At 36.4% G+C, this 22752-nt stretch overlaps 1 protein-coding gene across 3 annotated transcripts; it reads right to left on the bottom strand.

Annotated features, from left to right (window-relative positions):
- Positions 1-8872: 8872 nt before the first annotated feature.
- Positions 8873-21486, bottom strand: LOC113048269 (uncharacterized). Of its 3 annotated transcripts, none has more exons than XM_026209981.1 (15): positions 21065-21486; positions 20664-20774; positions 20005-20152; positions 19579-19741; positions 19167-19359; positions 17495-17569; positions 15692-15760; positions 15549-15602; positions 15382-15453; positions 14820-14925; positions 14475-14545; positions 12241-14389; positions 11953-12051; positions 9525-9569; positions 8873-9426 (listed from the first exon to the last, which is right to left on the bottom strand). In XM_026209981.1, the coding sequence occupies exons 3-15, from the start codon at positions 20120-20122 to the stop codon at positions 9176-9178; spliced, it is 3465 nt and encodes a 1154-aa protein (XP_026065766.1). In that variant the 5' UTR covers positions 20123-20152; positions 20664-20774; positions 21065-21486; the 3' UTR covers positions 8873-9175. The 3 variants fall into 3 exon arrangements, with proteins under 3 accessions (XP_026065766.1, XP_026065765.1, XP_026065767.1); XM_026209980.1 differs by having other exon boundaries at positions 20005-20134; XM_026209982.1 differs by having other exon boundaries at positions 20005-20131.
- Between the last annotated feature and the right edge of the window lie 1266 nt (positions 21487-22752).

Below are 22752 nucleotides of genomic sequence, written 5' to 3'. Positions count from 1 at the left end.
TTCTTTATGTCTTAAAATGGCTTGAATACAACTTCACATTACAGGAAATATTACATTAATATGCAAGTTAGTCACCGTCTCCACTCATTCATACCACTATGGACTACTTGGTCCACTTGCTTGACTGAAGTAGTAAATTTTATACAATACCAAGTAGCAATATTGGACTAGTTTAGCCACATATGTTTGAACCAGAAACTGATTCCAAACAGACTCTTCTGTGAAAGATTTAAGGATAAAATGCTCAAAAATGATGTTGAGCGATGAATTTGCACAAGGTTTGTCTTTAAGCATATTAAACACACCAGACAGACATGTAAACAATCTTAACATAAATGTTATTTTCACTACAGGTGGTATTTAAAATAATAATAATTTTTATTTCAGTTATTTATTTACTTTAGTGTGAGGAACATTTCAATATTGTGAACACTTTTGTGTAATGGCAAGGTTTTATGGATGTAAAACGGTTCTTAATGTCAGCCAAATTTTATGTAAAATGTATTTATTTCAGAGAAAGAACCAACCAGACGTTCATGAAATTGCCTTTGTACCATCTGAAATAACATGTTTGATTCTGCTTCACTTTGATGTTACTTTCCTCAGCAAAATCTTCTCATCATATTACGACTTTAGGCTTATATAAAACTTTAATCTCATAGTTTCGACTGCATTTGCAAAATATTACTACTTTAACCTAATAGCATTGACTTTATTCTCATAAAATGCAGATTATAAGATTATTTTCAAAACAAATCAGTTTTATGTGAAAAACTCATTTTATATGGTACAAAAGCACCATCATAGTGATGTACAATCCCCTTTGAAATAAATGGATTTGCAGTGTTAACTCTACTGTATAGGTGCCCTAAGATGTCAGGACACTGTATAACACTTGCTAATATTCTGATATGCCAGAACCTCTTCCATTCCCACACAACTATTTGGAGTCAAAATATTATACATAGAAGTTTTCATCCTGCAAAGGCACACAAAGAGCAGTTGTTTGACATGCCCTCACTCCCTTTAAATTCATATCATTCCTCTGATTTAATTTCAATATTTAATTGCCGTTCTCGTCCATTATTCATGCGGAGGCGGACATACTGTTGAGGAAAGGGCACAGATGCTCGGCCCTGGAGGAATGGATTTCTGTGAAAGAGAGGGTGCTTTGGAACATCTACAGTAGATACAGCAAATGTCCAAGAGGATTGCGAATATTTTGATACATGAAGCCTAAAGCCAGATGGTTGTTTTACTTGAGATGTGCAGTGACTGTGGGATGTTCTCATCAGTGTATCGTGTTAAAAGTAATGTAGGGTATATAATCTGAATATTTTTAATATATTTTAAAGAGTACAGTATAATTTACACCATAATAAAAAGAAACATGATTCTTTCTGTATATATTGTATCAATGGAACTATTTATTTAATTAAGACTCCATATACTATTCCAAACTCTCTTTAAAAGTGTAAAGCCTATATATTAAATAACTCTAAATTAAAAATAACTGAGAAATAGATAGCTCATTACAACTATTACTATTGTCACTTGTCTGTTATAATCACATATAATAGACCACAGCTTTATTTCTTTATGTCTTTTCTATTGTTCCATTACAACTATTTTAAAGCCAGTGCTTTATGAGATATGCAATAGAACAATTTCAGGTATTCTGTGGTATTACAGCTCTATTACCAAGAAATCTACTGTTTGTTAAAAATGTACACATTTCCAAATAATTTGGCTTCAAGTACCTCCCACTCAGTACTGAAACACCATTTTTATGCTAGAGGTACATACTCAAACCTTTTGCAGTTCCAAATATCTGACATTTAATAAAAATTTTATGCATTTTACCATGGTAATACTATAATCATACTTTAAACCCTGCATGACCACAATTTGCTGTGTCACTTCCTAAAAGAAAAAGGGAAAACAGGTGAGTCAGTGTTTCTCTGTATGGAGAGCAGCTGTTGCACAATACATTGAGGCCAATGAAGAGAGACACTAATAACACAGAGAGAGACTTTTACTATATATAATCTGTTGATGCCTGCAGAGTCCTTGTACACATCTGTGGAATTCAAAAACTAGGCTGGAGTGACAACACAACGAAATCCTCACTTTAAGGATTATACAAATTGATTTCCACACCAGAATGTTGAGCTCTCAGTGCAAGAAAAAAAATATGAATAAAAATAAATAATAAAACCACTGCTGGAAATAAGGAAAAGCATCTGGAGAGGTTTATTAAAGCTACAGTATAGTTCACACAGAAATTAAAAATCTGCAATTATTTGCTGACAAATATTTTCACACTTCAATTCAAGTCAAGTCAAAATTTTTCTATACCATATTTAAAAGCAACAGAGTTACACCTAAGTGCTCTACAACAAAATACAATATATATATATATATATATATATATATATATATATATATATATATATATATATATATATATATATATATATATATATATATATATATATATATTGGGGGGCAAATTAAGAACAGGTATAGCATGGTCCTTAAACAAGTTACAAGGACCTTTTGTGTCTTGCCCTCCTTTTGCAAGGTGTCAATGGTCATTTTTTGGACAACTGTCAAGTCAGCAGTCTTCCCCATGATTGTGTAGCCTACAGAACTAGACTGAGAGACCATTTAAAGGTTTGCAGGTGTTTTGAGTTAATTAGCTGATTAGAGTGTGGCACCAATATCCAATATCAAACCTTTTCACAATATTCTAATTTTCTGAGATACTGAATTTGGGATTTTCCTTAGTTGTCAGTTATAATCATCAAAATTACAATAAATAAACATTTGAAATATATCGGTTTGTGTAATGAATGAATATAATACACAAGTTTCACATTTTGAATGGAATTATTGAAATAAATCAACATTTTGATGATATTCTAATTATATGACCAGCACCTCTACACATAGACCTATATATACACACAGACTATCCGGATACACTGGAGAATAACCAATGACAAGACAGAACTGATAATCACCTGAAAAGTCCAACCAAAGAAAATATAGCACATGAAAAAAAAAAAAAAGAAACCACATGACACAATCTAACCAATGAGAAACAAGACACATGACTTAAAAAAACAATAACAACACGACACATTTAGATGTGTTTGACTTGAAGTGGTGCTGTCTTATCGCTCACGCGGTACTTTCATAAACCTGTCTTTAACACTCTTGTGAGCTGTTTACCGCCGCGACCAAATCGAGTCAGTGAGTTGAACTCTACAATTGGATCAGTCTGACTTGTGTGCACATTTTTCATTCCAGATTATGCATCAAGTGGCTCACTGAAAAGACAGAACTCAAATAATTTGTTCAAGTGTTTGTTTTAAAGTTATACTAAATATGCTGGGTTTCGTATGCCATGAGGGTGGGTAAATGGCAGAATTTTAATTTCATTCTATTAAGGCTAAAATAACTCACATATAACAAACAACTATTTTGATAGCACTTTTTTTTACAGTCCTGTTCCTCGTGTACATATACTATGTACTTATTATATACTAATGACTTGGTAATAACTAGGTACTAACTATGAACCTATCCATAAACCTATAACCATACCCCATGTAAGTTACCTTATATTACCAGAACTTTCTTAGGAAGGTACACTGTAAGTACATATTTATTTTCAGGTTGAACACGGGCCTGCAGACATAAATTTTTTTTTTCTGTGACGGAAAATAGTTTGTAATTAAACCCTTACGAAAAATAACCATGGTTTTATAGTAAAACTGTAGTAACCAATGTTTTTTTGGCGTGTTGACTACCATTTGTACAAACAACGATTTACTACAAATACCATGGTTAAACTATGGTTAATTTAGCAAAACCATGGTTAATTTGTGGTTACCATGGTTTAACTATAGTAACCATGTTTTTTTTTTTTTAAGGGAAGAATGGAGTTCAAAACTGGTGACATGTTGTTCTGCTGTGTATTAGATTTAAGCTATTTATCTTAGAATCCATAAAGCACCAAGTCAGAGTGATCAAACAGACAGCAGTACTGGGCCACAGAAGGAATCCTCCTCTTTGACAAATATGACAAGAGAGAGCTGACACTGCACACTATTTTTGAGAACCGTCATCCATGAAGCACTGCCTGAAGGCGAAACTCTGGGAATATTTAGAGCTTTAATTCAATCACACACTCCAAGTGTAACCAAGTGACCAAGTGTAAAAAAAAAAATGGTAATTTATATATACATATATGTATTTTGATGATCCTAAAGTCTGAAAAATTATCTAAAATTGTAATTCTTAATCATAGTTTTATATAAGTAATATGGTATTATAAATATGCTACACAAAAAAAGTACATTGTGATGTCAAATCAAGTCAAATTTATTTGTATAGCACTTTTTACAATACAAATAATTTCAAAGCAAAATTTATATTTAACTATATTGTATTTATAGTGTTGATTAACATACATATAAGTGGCGCTGTGTCTCAGTCATACATCTGAACATTCAAAAGGAATTAAGAGAAAATATGATCTGTTGTCACTGGTGAAAACTTGGATGCTGGTGCACATGTCTGAGTGTTCAAAAATTAAGGAATTTAGATAATGGATGGTTTTGTTCTAGGTGGGAGTGTATAGTTCATAAAACTCATTAAAGAAGACATGACAGGTTTTCTTAAGAGATAAAAATAGCCAGTTATAATAGAGTCTGAGTTTAACCTTGTCCAAATTTAATTAGAAGTAATTTATGTGACAAAAACTAATTTTTGGTGGAAGCATTACAGCCTTAGGAGTAATATTATAATGTAATCCTTAACTCAGGAGTAGGAAAGTTCAGTCCTGGAGAGCCGCAGTCCTACAGAGTTCAGCTCCAACCCTAAAAAATCCCTCACCCCCCTATAGACTTATTAATCCTGAAGACATTGATGAGCTTGTTCAGGTGTGTTTGATTAGGTTTGAAGCTGAACTCTAGGACCGAACTTGCCTACCCCTGGCTTCACTCAATAAATGCATTTGGGGATTTTTGTCAAGTTTTGTAAAAGGACCTTTACTCATTCTTTTGTCTGAAGCACTATTTGTCCAGTATCTATTATGTTGAGTTTGGCATTATTTTAGTATCTACTTCTGCTAGAGATCCACAAGGGGCTCCAGAAATAACTGGCACAGCCGTAAAAATGCTTCCACATCCTCATTTGATCTTCCATCATTGTCTGTTCCTGCCAAATAAACTCTGGCTTTGGTTCAAAATCATACCTTAGATTAATCATTTAAAATAAGTCTGAACTTTTTACTGTACCAGAGCCCAGCTTGAAACCTTTCAGGAAGAGGAATATGATTAGTTACAAGTCAATTATATGGATAGGATTCTCTTGTATCAGGCAGGCGGAAGAGCTTCTGGGAATGAAAGCTTAAAAGAAAGAAGAAAGAAAGAAAGAAAGAAAGAAAGAAAGAAAGAAAGAAAGAAAGAAAGAAAGCATTGCATTACCACACATCTTGCAATCTGGAAAGCAGGAAAAAGGCAATTTCCTCGTAACTGCTAGATCAAAACCCTTCACAATGATATTACTTTGGTCAACAGCTCCACTTTTGATTAGCACAAAGCATCTTTTTTGTAATCTACTACTCCTCACACAGGTGAAAGCTTAAATAAATAAAATACAAAAAACAAAACAAAAAAACAGTACATAAATATGGCCAAAAGAACAAGACATAACATAAAGCTATTATATAAAGGTTTTCATGAGTGTTTTTCTAATTTAACAAATCCAGAAAATATTAAAAAAGATTGATTGCACTCCAGGGAGGTCCATGCCCAAATGGTTACATGTGACAAAGTGTCCTGCATAGGCAGAAATACTGGGGGGCAGGACCCCCCTATCTGATGGTTGCCCCCCCCCCCCAAAAAAAAAATATGATGAAAAACTATGCTGTGTAGTCAGTCATAATTATTTATAGAACACACTTAAAAGCAACATCTGTTGGCCAAAGTGCTGTACAAAACGTAAGCATTTAACAAAAATACAACAGTAAAAATAGAACACAGCGCTAGAGTTAAGCATAAGCAGTTATGACCATAAGCAAGAGTAAATAAATGTTTTTGTTTTCAGCGTATGTTTGTGCAGTTCTTATAAAGGGTGGCAACTTGTTCCATAGCTTTGGAGCAGCCACTGAAAAGGCACAATCTCTTTTCGATTTCAAGCGTCAAATGAAGAACTACTAGTTGATCGAAGTTTCCTGGAGGCATTACCGTGGAACAGAAGGAGATCGGAGATATATGATGGAGCCAGTCCATGCAAACACTTATTAACAAACAACAATGTTTTAAAATGGATATGATATTTAACTGAGAGCCAATGGAGAGAGATCAACACTGGTGAAATATGTATCCTCTTCCTTGTTCTAGTTAACAATCGAGTGGCAGCATTTTGAACAAGTTGAAGATGAGACAATAGAGACTGTGAAACACCCAAGTACAATAAATTACAATATTCTAATCTGGATGAGGTAAAAGCATGCATTACAGGGTCCTGTGTCATGTCTCTTAAAGTTAAGAATGGTTTCCAGTGGAACTGGGCTACTTGAACACTATTGCTGCAGGTTGGAGCGAGTCAAGTGACCCCAATAACATGATATGAGTGCAAATTTTACTAGAGGAGCCCTGTTAGATTAAGCTAGTTTTGAGTAGCAATTGGGCTTTTTTATTTTTTTTTTATTTTGCAAAAACCCGGCAACCCTGCATCACCCACACACACACAAGTCCAGTGAGTGAGAACAGTCAATAGATTGTCAAGGCTATTTTATTCACTTAAACATCGGATGAAGTGATTATTTCTCTTTAATACAGATGATGCCAATGTATTTTTTTGATGTGTACGCTATGTTAGCAATAATAACGTTACCTGCTTTGATGTATGGTAAAAATTTGTTATTTTTATTGTTTTAATTTTAGGTTTATTGTCCTCCTCAACTGTTAAAGGAAATGTATGCCCCTGGTCTCTTGGTGTTCCCTTCACACCTTCTCCTGACAACAGCTCCACCCTCCTTCCTCTCACATAATAAATCCTTTCTACTGGCTGACCCCTCAATCATTCTCCATTCATACCTTAAAATAAGGAGTGCTGGCAGGAGATGATGGAAATGTGGTATCCACCTACAGAGGTAGTTTTTTTTTTTAAAGATTTTAAGATCTCATTAATTTACAGGGGTGACATGGGGTTCAAATGATTTATGTAAGGTTCACCTATTCTTGATTAAATGAGGGGTATACCGGAGTTGCAGAAAGGTCAAATCTGTGTTCAGAATACAATACTAGCCAGGGTTTCCAGGCCTGCTAACAAAACCAGCCCAATTTCTACTCAAAACCAGCCAAGTCATGGCAGAACCCAGAACCCAGTTTATTAAATTGGTTATTAAAATCACGATTGCTTCTTAACAGCATTTTGTAATGTCCAGTTAAAAGCATTACCTTAACTACATTTCAAATCATTATCTAATACATAAATAAATTCTCCTAAGAATAACCTTAATGAAGAATAAACTAATTTACGTCAAAACACACACACACACACACATGTCTGGTCAGCTATCCTTGTGGGGACTCTCCATAGGTGTAATGGTTTTTATACTGTACAGACCGTATTTTCTATGGCCCTACACCAACCCTATCCCCTAAACCTAACCCTCACAGGAAACTTTCTGCATTTTTAGATTTTCAAGAAACTTCATTCTGTGTAATTTATTAGCTTGTTTACCCGTGGGGACCTCAATTTAGGTCCCCACCGTGACACGAGTCCCCATGAGTCTGTTTGTATTCAGGTTTAAGTCCCCACCAGAATAGAAAAACAAGTACACACACACACACACACACACATACTGGTTTTTGTGGTTTAGCAGTACTCTGATGGCCAAACCAGTTGGATGGTGGTTTAAGGGGACACCCCTTTCCCGGTGTCCTACAGAGATGATAAAACTATCAAAAAATTTGTTTTACTCTGCAGAACACAAATATCACTTTGGATTTTCTTTACACACAATAGAATTGATAATATGACAATATGATATTTTGGTGGTACACAAGGACTGTCACGCCCCTCCTATAATGTTCCCGCCCATTACATAATTGGTATTTATAGGGTCCGATTGATTTATGAGGACACTCGTTTTACAATACACAAAACATGTCCATTCTCTGGATTACAGGGACCAATGTGTTTTACAGGTACGTGACCCCATACACAACACACAGACATGTCCCTATGCTGCATTACTAAGACTGAGGTGGTTAAAGAGTACAGGATCTTTAACACAATACACAACATTACAGACACCAATGTGTTTTAGAAGTACTTTAATAATGACTTAAATTTGTGAAATAAAAATAAACATGTTGTCAAATTCGCCAATTAATTAAACGGGTAATCTTAAAAAAAAAAAGGAATGCCACACAAAACAAACATCAAATAATTAAGTGTAATTCACCAACTAAAAAAAAAAAAAAAAAAAAAAACTATAAATCAAATCAAAAGGCAATCCTCATGTTGTAAGTACCTCACTAAACACACAGTGTACATGAGATTAACTCTCTGAGCACACAATACATGTTGCAGATGTGTAGAGAAACAGATTTATCTGTAAAGGAATGGTTTTCTTCCAGAATGAAAACTGTCATCATGTACTCACCCTCCACTTGATCCAGACCTGCATCAGTTTCTTTCTTCTGTTGAACACAAAACAAGATTTGTTAGTTTATGAACAGTTGATGGGCACCGTTAACTTCTATAGTACGAAGAAAAAAAAAATACTATGAAAGTCAATGATGCCCATTAACTGTTCAGATACTAACAGATCTTGTTTTGTGTTCAACAGAAGAAAGAAACTGATGCAGGGCTGGATCAAGTGGAGGGTTAGTACATGATGACAGTTTTCATTCTGGAAGTTAAATTCTCTTTAAGAGACAGGTCATCCAAAAATCAATGAGAAATTGACACAATTTTGTAATTTTTGACAAACTAACAGTCAACCTCGATTTCTACAAGGAGATATTCGTATGAATTGCTGGCAGTATTGTACAGTAACAGTATTGCACTATGGGAAATAAAAACAACAGCCAAAGTGCTAATGTTAATTGAATGGCATCAAGAACACACAAAATGTACTGTAACATCACTTGCTTTGGGTTTTCCTTTTTAAGCTAATTCCTCGATTTCTTACAAAATCCCTTATGTTCTGTGCACTGCGTCTCACCAAAACAGGATCCTCAGCAGATTTACACTGCTGGCATTCAGTCAGTGTGGCCAGTTTTCCTTTAGCTATGTGGCCCTTAAAATGTTTCATTACAGCTGTAACTTCAGCGTTTGACCAGGACACCTTCTGCCCTCTCCGTGGGTTTTCAGTTTCTGCCTCACTCTCACTCTCTGTACAGAAGAATACATACTTTAGTGAGTTCTAACTCTACGAGAGCTCATGTGCTTTGCAACATTGATGGTGCCATTGCAATTTAAACCTCTGGTACCTTCAGGAAGTTCAGTGGTGCTCTCAATGGGCATCTTCTGAACACCTGCAGACAATCAGTCATTAAAAAAATAATAATAATAAATAAATAAATAATATATATATATATATATTTTAGTAATATCCTGTTATAAATTCTGGACTAATATAATACAAGGTAACACTTTATAATAGGGAACACTATTAACTACAACTTTTCCCTCAAATTCCTAATTTTCTGCTTATTAAAAGTAAATAAGATAGTTGTTACATTAAGGTATTGGGTAGGATTAGGGATGTAGAATAAGGTCATGTAAAATAAGCTATTAATAAGTGCTTACTACTACTACCACCACCACTACTACTACTACTACTACTACGCACACTAATAAGAAACTACAGCGGTGTGAAAAAGTGTTGGTTCCTTATTTTTTTGCATGTTTATCACACTTTAATGTTTCGGATCATCGAACAAATGTAAATATTAGTCAAAGAAAACCAATGAACACAACATGCAGTTTTTAAATGAAGGTTTTTATTATTAAGGGAAAACAAAAACCAAAACTACATTACCCTGTGTGAAAAATGTTTGCCCCTACACCTAATAATCGGTTTGGCTACCATTAGCAGCAACAACTGCAATCAAGTGTTTGCGATAACTTCCAATTAAATGTAAAGTCTGTTACAGCGCTGTGGATGAATTTTGGTCCACTCAACTAAGCAGAATTGTAATTCAGCCACATTGGAGGGTTTTCAAGCATGGACAACTTTTTAAAGTCACGCCACAGCATCTCAATAGGATTCAGGTCAGGACTTTGACCAGGCCACTCTTACATTTTGTTTTTCTTCAGCCATTCAGAGGTGGACTTGCTGGTGTGTTTTGGATCATTATCCTGCTGCAGAACCCAAGTTTGCTTGAGCTTGAGGTCACAACAGATGGCCAGATATTCTCCTTCAGGATTTTTTGGTAAACAGCAGATTTCTCCATTTATCACAGTAAGTTTTCCAGGTCCAGAAGCAGACCATGACACTACCACCACCATATACAGCAGCTAGAGTCCTTACGAGGTCAAGAAAATATGATCATATTACCCCAATTTTACAGTCTCTGCACTGGCTACCTATTAAGTTCTGTATCAGTTACAAATTATCATTACTTACCTATAAGGCCCTAAATGGTTTAGCTCCTGCGTACATAACTAGCCTTCTACCACGCTACAACCCATCACGCACCCTAAGGTCACAAAACGCTGGACTTTTGGTCGTTCCTAGGATAGCAAAGTCCACTAAAGGAGGTAGAGCTTTCTCACATTTGGCTCCCAAACTCTGGAATAGCCTTCCTGATAATGTCCGGGGTTCAGACACACTCTCTATGTTTAAATCTAGATTAAAAACATATTTTTCAATTAGCAATAATGCATCTCATAATTTGTGACTGCAGTTGTATCTGATCAAATTTAGCTTGGGTTAAACTAATTAATTGTACTTGGTTGGAACAGCAGCTATGCTAATGATGTCTCTATGTGTTTCTCTGTTTCTGCTGGGATTGACATCCTGTGGTAACTAGGATTTACACAAGCTCCAGTCTGGATCCAGAACACCTGAGAAGAGATGATGCTGACCCCTCAGAGGAACTCAGATGATGTTAACACTGAACCAACATACAGAACTAACAAATATTGCTGCTTACTATGCAATCACATTATAATTGCTGTTAATAGTTTTCATCGTCTGGTTGATTATGTCTGATTCCTGTCATATGCACATAAACTGACAGTCACCACTTATAAGCTACTACTAAATAGTGTAGAAACTTAATTTTATGTGAAGTTGCTTTGCAATGATTTGTATCGTAAAAAAACACTAATCAAATAAACTTTTTACTTTTTTTAGTTTGTGAAAAATGGCTCTCACTGTGGTTCATTGGAGTCCCAAAACTGTATAACCTTTTCCAGATTGATAGATCTCAATTACTTTCTTTATCATTTGTGTCTGCATATTTTTGAATGTCGACATGATGTCTAGTTTTTTTAGGATCTTTTGGTCTACTTGACTTTTTATCAGACAGGTCCTATTTAAGAGATTTCTTAACTGTGAAGAGGTGTGGCTGGAGAAACTGAACTCAGGTGTGATAAACCAGTTTCAAAGGTGGGGGGGGGCACTTCTGAACAAAGGGCAATGTAGTTTTGGATCTTGTTTTCCCTTAATAATAAAAACCTTCATTTAAAAACTGCATGTGTTTACTTTTAAATTTGTTACCTTTGACTAATATTTAAATTTGTTTGATAATCTGAAACATTAGTGTGACAAACATGCAAAAAAATAAGAAATCAGGAAGGGGGCCAACACTTTCAAACCACTGTAGTTTAGAGACCCTAAAATAAAGTGTTACCCAATATAATTTTCGACTTTGATGATTTAAAAATAAAAAAAACTTAGGTGACACATACCAGCATTACTGGAGTTTCCCGCAGCTCCAGCAAGAGCCTCATCATCAGATTCACTTTCTTCAGGATCACTGTCATCAGAATCGGTCATGTTGATCTCATCTTCAATGAAAAATAAAACTCAGAACATGAAAAACATCTGCATTCAGAAGTGAAATAACACAATCACACACCATTTATAAACCATTCCTAATGACAACGAACACAAGACATATTTCAGAGATTACTTTTCTTAAACCTCCCTGTGAGTTTAAAAGACCCCCTGTGCTAAACATGCTAGGATGGACGTACCTTCAATCTCAATGTCATCAAGGGATTTGCCTTGAAGATTAGGAAGACAGCCCTTTTCCATGGCTAACAGTAGCTTTGATATTTTAGCAAGCTGAGTAGTGGCTTCTGGCAGTCTGTAATAGTCACGGTGGACACGGATGTCATGCCCTAAGAAATCAGCAACCTGATCTAACTCGTTGTTTTTCAGGTTTAGGATTTGAGAGAGCGTAGCCACGTGCTTGCGAAGATGAGTGGATCTGAGAAATTCTGGATTTTGAGCTCCACATTCCCTTGCATATACCCTCAGAGAGTCCTGGCCTCTGTAGTAACTCTGGCAGTTTGGCCGAGCAAACAAGAAAGTATTAGTGTCTAGCACTCCACATGTACCTCTCCTGCTGACCAGTAGCATCAGGGCATCGACCATATCAGGAGAGAGAAGAACCGCAACCTTTCTTCCCCTCTTCCCCCTGATCTCAACTCGACTGAAATGGCTGCAGAGTTTCTGCTCAAACTTGCTCAGGCCCATCGCTACATCTTCATGGAGAGAAGTGCCGTCCCTTTCATTGAAAGCCTTCAGCGGCATTTTAGAGACCTCTCCTGCACGTCTGCGGTTGAAAACAATGATTCTGGTGAGTGTTGCTTTGGCCAGTTCTGCATAGCTTTGAGGAGATGCAGTCTCTTGTAGTTTATGAAAAGCAGTATCTGCAGTCTTCTCAAGGAGCTGATGAAGAGACTGGACATCCTGGGTGAAGGGAAGTGTTGATGGCTTGTTAAATTTGGCCTCATTCAGTGTCACCAAAGCAGTGTGTGAGATCATCTCAGACCACTTTGAGGAGTAGAGCTTTTTGAAGGTCTCTGTTGATGAGATCAATTCCTTGTCTTCAGACATCAGTGCTCGGCACTGAATGATTTCACAAATCTTATTCAACGAATGCCCCAGTTTCAGGGCAAGGCTTGGGCTTTGGTAGCAGTGGCTCTCATCATCATAGCCAGACACCATTTGAACCGCTCGAATAAGTCTATGAAAATTGGCAGGTTTCAGAGCTTCTTCAAGACTGTACACAGAAAACTGTCTACGCAAAGTCAGCAACAATCTTCCAACTTCACGGAGTTTTTGTCGAATATACTCAAATTTGGTAGGGTCATGACCATGTTTGTTAAAAAACGACTGTGCAAGCTGAAGAATACTCAGGTCATTTTTGACCACAGCGGAAATGTCATCCTGCTTCATCACACCTAAGAGTTTCCAAACTCCTTGTGATATGTGCTGACTGAATGAAGACTCTGCCATAGATGCCAGGCCCAAGACTCTCCTCCTCCCTTGCTCTTCACTGTCAGCTGCTGGTTTTGAGGGACATCTTTTTAAATGACGCCACAGATCTCTCCGTACAAACAACCCTTTGCAGTACATGCAATGCAAAAACTGCTTTGAATCACACTTTCTTTTTGGTGCTCGTTTTATTTTAAGAGCCCCCTCTCCAGACTGTAAAACGTCAGTGTTATGCTGAAAGTTGCCCTTGTTCCTGAGCTTTTGCAGCATTGCTTTACGTTCTTTTGAGTGAACTGGGAGTGACAAAGCCTGAACAACTTCAACTTCAGCCATATGAGTTTTCAAATGGCGCGCTAGCTTGGACTGAGGTTTCCCACAGATGTAACAATAATTCTTCCTATTTGCTGAACAGGAGATTTTTGGTGACTGCACACAATGATCACCTCCAGCCATGCTGCGTTCCCTCTCTTCTCTCAATGTTACTGTGCTTTTTGAATTCAAAAGCTTACTATTGTGTGATTGAGGTGATGACATAAGCACATCTGTTGACCTGCATACCACTGAGTCTTGCTTTCTGGGAAAGTCTGATTCACTGTCTGTCTCAAAATCAGTAAACTGCTCCTCATGACACATTAAATCAGACTCATCATACACACTTGCTGCTTCCATGACCTTCAGGACTCCTTTTCCTTTGCCCTTAGACACATTCAGGGTAGTTACATCTGATCTCAGATGTTCACTAAACTTAGATGACGCAGCTTCCTGTATATCTAAGAGTTTAGCTTGGTCGTAACGTGCTGGTCTTGTTGTCAACTCATCTGAACTGTCTGACTGATGGTCTGACTCTGACTGAGGTATGTAATCCTCATCTGACAGCTCATCTTCCTCTGAACTTACTTCCTATTGTCAAAATATTTATGATTAATTTACAGCACCGATAACTCAAAAATATGGAACAAATGTATCAAATCAAATATTTTCTTACACACAATGACCGTCTTCCATCCCATTCATGGAGCTTCAGATAGCAGGACTTATGCCAAAAACTGGAGCACACTATAAAAGAAATGTCATATGTCAGGACACGTTCAACCGCTAACACGAGATGCTATGCCTAAACGTAGAATAAGGTGAAAACAATGTAACACTCCTATTATTATTAATGGTATTACATATCTGTGCATTAGCAATGGTCTGAAATCTCCTTCTCTCCTACTGCCAAACTCAACAGTTATACCATTTTGAACTGACTTCATAACATTGATTAGTGATACTAAAATGATAAAAATAGAAATGTCATGATGTATAGAGTACAAATGACCATACTAACATTTACATCTCAGGCCAATCCACTTGAGAGCTGCAACAGGTCCCACACATTCAGCACATTTATCCATGCTTGATATTGCTGAAGTGACCACAACATGTCTGCAGACCTGTGAAGAAAAAAACATCAGTGAGTGTTAAATTAAAGCAACAAAGAAAGATTCTAAAACATACATGTGATACTACATTACGAGCTGCATTGTCTTTCAATAATAATTTAATGTATTTTTAATGACAGGGAAGTTGTGGTCATTTAGTTAATAAGATCACTTACAATCATTAAAAACATTTACGTTACAGACCTTAAAAGGTACTGGTCAATATATTACTACAAATCTACATTTAGAGCGGTCCTGGAGGGCCGGTGTAAACTCTGCAGGACACTGGCCCTCCAGGACCGAGTCTGGACACCCCTGATTCAGACATCGACTAATATTACTGAAAGTGAAAACAGGTCACTAAATACATGCATTTAGTAACAGCAAAGTGTACAGTTCATGCAGACATGGACTTCAGAGCAATCACTGTTGCACTGAAATAACAGTTCATCCGAAACATGTGAATACCTCCTTAACTCCTTCAACTGGGGCACAAAAGCTCTGCTCCTCATTCAACACATGCTCTTTGACAGGTGACATCTGAAAACAATGAAAAAAAACAAGACTTATGTAGAGATGATTTCTTGCAACATCAATCTAACATTTCATAAAATATGCAATGCACATTTAATTACCTTCTCAACACAGTCCTGATCATCCAATAGTAACTGGTCCTTCTTCAGAGTCACCTGAAATTAAGGAAACAGAAATAAAAAATAAATAAACATCGTACTGCAGACAAAGGATTCAGGGACTGTACAAATTGATAATGAATTACCTTTTCCAGTCCTTCAGAGGCTGCACAGATACTGAAGTCCAACTCTGACTGATCACTGACAACTTTCAGCTGAAAACATGAAATCAAAAAATTTAATTAAAATAAAATAATTATGTTATAAATGAGTTACCAAAGCAAAATAAATAAATACAGTTGTGTTCAAAATTATTCAACCACCTAGAGACTGCAGTACTTTACAAATACAAGCTTTTCTGAAGATCCAGGATATAATAAAACTTGCATCTATAACAGTTCACTGGAATATTAAAAGTGATATTGTCAATATATAATGTAATATATTTGAGTTATAAGATTTTTTAATAATACTGCTATGTCATAGTTATTCAACCCCTATTCAACATTGCTGTTTTTAAATCACTTATTTGCATGGTGGGGAATGTAACAGTCTCAAAACACAATTAAGCTTTTAGAAACTCTATTAAAAACAGAATTAGCTTGAGCCGTTACACATACAGTTAACCCATGCATGTGTTGAAGTTAAGTAGCAAAAATATCAAAAGAGATCTCACAAAAGCAAAATTGAAGAAATATTGTATTACTTTAGAAAGGCTAAGGCTATATGAAGATTTCCAAGACATTGAAAGTTCCTAGAGACACAGCTCTCAGCCTTATTTCTTAGCTTAAAGTGTGTTTTACCAGAAAACCTTTGAGGTTGTGGAAGAAAAAGCACAATATCATAAAATGTTTAATCAGAGCAACTGAGAAAAATCTGCAATGTACAGCCAAAGACTTGCAAGATGACCCGATGAAAGGAGGAAAACCATTTCAAAGCAGTGTGTAAGAAGAACACTAGACAAGTATGGCCTTTATGTTGAGACATCTTGATGAATACCACTCTTGATCAAGAAGAACAAAAGGCAGACTTGAACTAACTAAAGTTCATTTGTGTAGACTTGTGGAGCTCTGGACAAATGTTTTATGGAGGGATGTGACCAAACTGGAACTTTTTGGACCCATGGATCAGCGGTATGTCTGCTGCAAAACAGGCAAAGCTCATAAGCAGAAGAACACCATCTCTATCGTCAAACTTGGAGGTGGATCAGTCCTGTTATGGGGTTTCTTTACTGCAGAAGGAAGTGGAAATCATGACTGTATGAAGGACATCATGGATTCTTTAAAGTGTCAGGCCATTTTGACAAGAATTGTTATGCCTTTGGTGCAAAAACTGAAGCTGATGATCAATGGACTTTCCTGTAGTCCAGTGATCCCAAAGTACACATCCAAATCTACTACTGCTTGGTTTAGGGATCAGTCATAGAATGTACTTGAGTGACCTGTTCAGTCTCCAGGCTTAATTCTCATTTCATATATCTGGTTGAATTTGAAGAAAGCAGCGGCAATGTGGAAACCAAAGATTATCAGTGATCTGAAAGCTTTTTCAGGTGTGGAATGGGCCAAACTGTAGTAGAGAGGTGACAGAAGCTTCTAAACACTTACAGACAGCGTTTATTGGTGATTTTAAAGAATAAAAGATTCTGCACAAAGGGGGTTGAATAATTTTGAACATGAATGTTTAGAGCCAATTCGAATTTTATCATGATTCATCAATTTTCCATTCTCAGAATCACTCAAAAGTGTATTAACAAACTTTCTCTAATACTTTACTGATGCCTTCGTTAAATTGATTTCATAAAATGTTATCCTCCACAGCAAATTGTCTTGCAAGTCAAGGGGGTTGAATAATTTTGAACACAACTGTAAATAAATCAAAAAATATAATAAAATAATAAATTAAAACGATAAAATAACAATAAAATAAAATCACTCAATCAATTGCAGTACCTTCTCTACGTCTGTGTCTTCTGACTGGGACAGTGTGTTGACTTCAAGAGTGGACGGTTCAACCACACTAAGAGTCTAGAAAAGAACATCAAATTAGTCATCTGTGACAATAAATGAGCACATAAAATACTGATATAAAACAAATTTTATAATCTTGCTTATATTTTATCAATGTGAATTAAAAGTAAGATTACAATATTTCAGATCAATATTTCAATTTTCAAGTGTTACCCAAGTTAATGTTCATGATTTTGTATGTATTACCTTACATGCTTATTTATATATATATATATATTCCAGTATTTCAGGTGGTGTGTGTGTGTGTTTACACCTGTGTTACAAGGACCCTGTTTTATGAGGACCATCATAAGAACATAGTCTTGACATAGTCTTGATGTCACATTGTGTGTGTGTTTAGACCCGTGTTATGAGGACCCCGTTTTATGAGGACCATCATAAGAACATGGTCTTGATGTTTGATCGAAGAATCTCAGTGTGTCTTTTGTTTGACAAAAGCCTGGTATTTGAAGACCCTAGTTATCACCATGACATTGGGCTGCGTGGATATGAAATATAAGGCTAAATATGGATCATTCACATCCCATTGTGGCCATATGATATTGAAAATGTCTAATTGTTATATTTAGATTAAGTATCTTGCAATAGGAGTTGGTAAAAAGTCAGTTTTATTTAATCACCACATATTTTTAAATGATAACTGAGTAGAATCAGTGTCTAAAGAACCTAAAGAACTCTGAACAAGGCACAGCAGCTATAAAGGTATCCAAGAAGTTCTTGAAATAATTGTGTTTGTCCTTAAAAGAATGGAACAGATTACATTCTCTCTTAGAAAAAAGTCTTGACTTGACTGGGACTCTTCAGTAAAGTCAAGACCAAGTTCTTATGATGGTCCTCATAAAACAGGGTCCTCGTAACACAGGTGTAAACACACACACACACACAAGACTATGTTCTTATGACGGTCCTCATAAAACAGGGTCCTCGTAACACAGGTGTAAACACACACACACACAAGACTATGTTCTTATGATGGTCCTCATAAAACAGGGTCCTCGTAACACAGGTGTAAACACACACACAAGACTATGTTCTTATGACGGTCCTCATAAAACAGGGTCCTCGTAACACAGGTGTAAACACACACACACACAAGACTATGTTCTTATGACGGTCCTCATAAAACAGGGTCCTCGTAACACAGGTGTAAACACACACACACACACAAGACTATGTTCTTATGACGGTCCTCATAAAACAGGGTCCTCGTAACACAGGTGTAAACACACACACACACACAAGACTATGTTCTTATGACGGTCCTCATAAAACAGGGTCCTCGTAACACAGGTGTAAACACACACACACACACACAAGACTATGTTCTTATGACGGTCCTCATAAAACAGGGTCCTCGTAACACAGGTGTAAACACACACAATGTGACATCAAGACCATGTTAAGACTATGTTCTTATGATGGTCCTCATGAAACAGGTGTAAACATACACACATCCTGACATACTGGAATGTACATGCATGTAATGTAAAAAATAAAAAGTTACTAACATTAACTTAGGTAACAACTGATGTTTAATACCTTTACTTTACTATAATCCAATAAGTCAGAATGGACAGTATAGAGGTGTCAGTACCGTGCATCTCCATGGCCACTCAGAATCACCATAATCATATGTGATCTCTTCACCAGGCAAGATGCTCCTTGTGGCAAATAAACATAAGTGAGGTTTTCCATCCACACGAATCGTCTTCATCCTGCTGTTTGGGTTAATATGGTCATCGTTTACAAGCCGCCCAAGAGAACCGTCATCTCGGGCTGCATCGACACTAAACAAGAGACAGACAATATCAGCACTGAAACCTTAGGACCAGCAGATGTCATATTCTGTGATCACCAATCATTTAACACTCATCACCAAGCTTTGAAAACACATGACTGATAATTATAGCAAAATATGACCTCTAATCATTGACATTTCCACTGACACATTTTGAATCATGTAAATTAATTACCAGTTAACATGTAGATCAAACACGTGTACATACCAGAGGAGTTTTCCATTGTAGCGAAACTCAAACATGAAAACTTTAAGTGCATCGTGATATATTCTTTGCCTCCGCTCACATTCTTCTTTGCTGATGAGGTCTCCTCTGTATTCCAGCAGGAAATCTCCTTTCTCAAAGTCAGTACAGCTGAACACACCCCTCCCTAAACAACAACAGAGAGGTGAAACCATCACGAGAACCACACGTCATCAACCGGAGACAGATTTAGTACACGAGTCACTTTAAATGCATAGAAAGAAAATTCTGTCATCATTTACAAACCATCAAATGGTTAGTAATGTCTTATTTTGCCCAACAAAAGATATACAGGACTGAGACAACCTAATGGTGACTATATGATGACATAATCTTCACTTTTGGGTGAACTATACCTTTAACTTGGCTCAATCAATTAATTTACCTCACCTTTAAGATGACTGATGAACCTGCCCTCGAGTCCATTCTTGTCTTTCTGTTCAAGTGAAAACTGTATGGCCTCCTCCACGGGCTTCAGCTTTCTCCTTCGCCTCACACCTTCAGCCATCCTCTGTGTCTGCTTTAATAACAATAAGAACTGTTGGACAGAATATATGTGGAATATGATGTATTCTGAGCATATGCTGAATATACTATTTTGACTGGTTATCTTTGTAAAAGTGCTTTGACACAATATGCATTCTACAAAGCACACTACAAATAAAGGTGACTTTAACTATTATATACAGTACATATTGGGAAGTGAAAAGAGCACATCTCTGAGTTTATTAATTAAACCAAGCTGAACAGTAATAATAGTAAACAGAACTGCCCCTCCCCTTCAGACTGTAGCCATGACAACAGATTATTATGATGCTAGACTGTTCTATTACTTTTACAGTTATACTGTGAACGAAAATAATGTAAACTGACAAGCACTGCTGAGTCTCGTCTGATGTTACTCTTTATAGACGAGACTTACAGTAATCACGCTAGCGCCATTAGCATCACGCGCTAGCTGCTTTCTAAAGAGCACTGAAGACACTCACGAACAAGCCAAACTGAGCCACAAGCTCTCAGAGAAACGGTTTAACAGCAGTATTACTAACCTTTCATATAATAGTTGTTTCCAACAGCTTCACACCACAGATGTCTTCGCTTCAGGTGCACAGATTGTGTCCGGTCCAAACAGGAAGTTACAAACAGTCACACTTGCCTCGCTGATTAAAGCACGTGTACACGGGATTTATAATTATAATAATAATAATAATAATAATAATAATTATTATATATTTAAATAACCATCTATGAAACGTTACATTAATAGCGTTACATTAATTTACAGATATTAAACCGAGTAATTACAGCTTTGATGTCACATTCATACTTTATATGATGATATTTAAGGAACATGTTTAATTGCACGATCAGTATGCATTTATATAATTAAATACAATCGATAAATTATTACAAAAAATGTTTAAATAATTACCAAACTGCATTAACTTACTTGTACGGCGCTATTAGCGGCAGAATGTAGCCCCGCCCACCGCCGCCATTTTGTTTCCCCGCCTTCCGATGCCGATCTAGCCAATCAGCGGCCTCCAAACTTACACAAGTGTAAAATATGCAAATTTTCGATGACGCGGATGCAGTACCGGGGCCGGGCTGCAGGGGCGCACTCCCGAGCTCAGAGGATACACAGTGTATAGTAAAATTTCAGATTTTTGTGGTATATTAGGACATGGCGCGAAACTTTGAGAGGGAGCTTCTGGGACATAGAGAAAGGCATCTACACTGTCGGAATTATAAGGACATGGGCCCTGTCCTCATAAACCCAAATGTCCCTGTAATGCTGGTGCGTATTCAGGTCAAAAGTCCTTGTAAACCACAAAAACCAACACACACACACACACACACACACACACACACACACATATATATATATATATATATATATATATATATATATATATATATATATATATATATATATATATATATATATATATAATTGGCAGCACAACTAATTGCATTTATTCTACAATACATTTTCATTTAATTAATATAATTCAATTAACTGTCCAAACAATATGACATTTAGTTTGCACTTAATTATATTTTTTAAATGATATTGTAAAAAGTGGACTAGGAGACAGAAGGTTAGTATGAACTGGTACGATTTATTGAAACAGGAGAACTCAGAAAAATGGGGAGGTCAACAGGTGAGCAGATCCGTAAAGGTTATAGTTATGTAGACCAGCGGTATCTGCCACTGTGTAGTCACAAGTTCAGACATCGAGTGAAGCTGAGGTGTGTGCTTATATATGGTGGTGCTGGTGATTAATACTCTGGAGACGGGGTGCGCTGTGATTGGCTGGGGAATGAGCCTGACCGATCTGTGAAAGATATTATGTATATACTGTAAGTACTCTTTTTAAAGGTATGCTAAAATACTTTTTAAAATTTGTATTACTCAATATGCAGTATGTGCCCTGCATATTGAGTAACATACATATGATACAGTGTTGTGAAATAACCTTATTACATCTGTCAGGACAGATTTCAATCAGCAAGTGGGGTTATATTAGCATGTCACAAATTAAAACTGTTATTTAGTTTTCAATATCTTAAATCCTAACAGATTTTAGATATCACAGCAGATATTTCTTCTACATTATACAACAGAAGGATATGGTTAAAGAACTGGGATGTGGAATGGGGTCACTTCATCTACAGCGATATCATTGACTTGATTGCAAATAAAAACAGACACTATTTCAACTGAACAGAGATGACATCACTGAATTCAATGATGAACTGCCTTTAACTATCATTTTGCATTATTGAGACACTGTTTTCCAAATGAATGTTGTTCAGTGCTTTGACACAATTTATTTTGTTTAAAGCACTATATAAATAAAGGTGACTGATTGATTGATTGATTGAATGCATTTAATTGTGAGGTACACTATGGGAAACGCTATGCACAGCATACATACCGTAGAAATATTAAGAGTGTTAAGTTAGTATTCTAAGAGAAATACAGTGCAGGAAAATAGCTGTTGTTGATCTCTGTATTTCTACAAGTGAACATAAAGCTTATTCAGTCACTCTCTTCCTCAATGTAATGCCAACACACAGTCTTTGCTCAGAGTTGCCCAATGCACCCCCTTTGCAACAGACAACGGTAATTCA

Source organism: Carassius auratus, chromosome 29, assembly GCF_003368295.1.
Source record: "Carassius auratus strain Wakin chromosome 29, ASM336829v1, whole genome shotgun sequence".
NCBI lineage: Eukaryota > Metazoa > Chordata > Actinopteri > Cypriniformes > Cyprinidae > Carassius > Carassius auratus.
The sequence above is the reverse complement of the archived record's forward strand: the minus strand, read 5'-3'. Positions and strand labels throughout refer to the sequence as shown.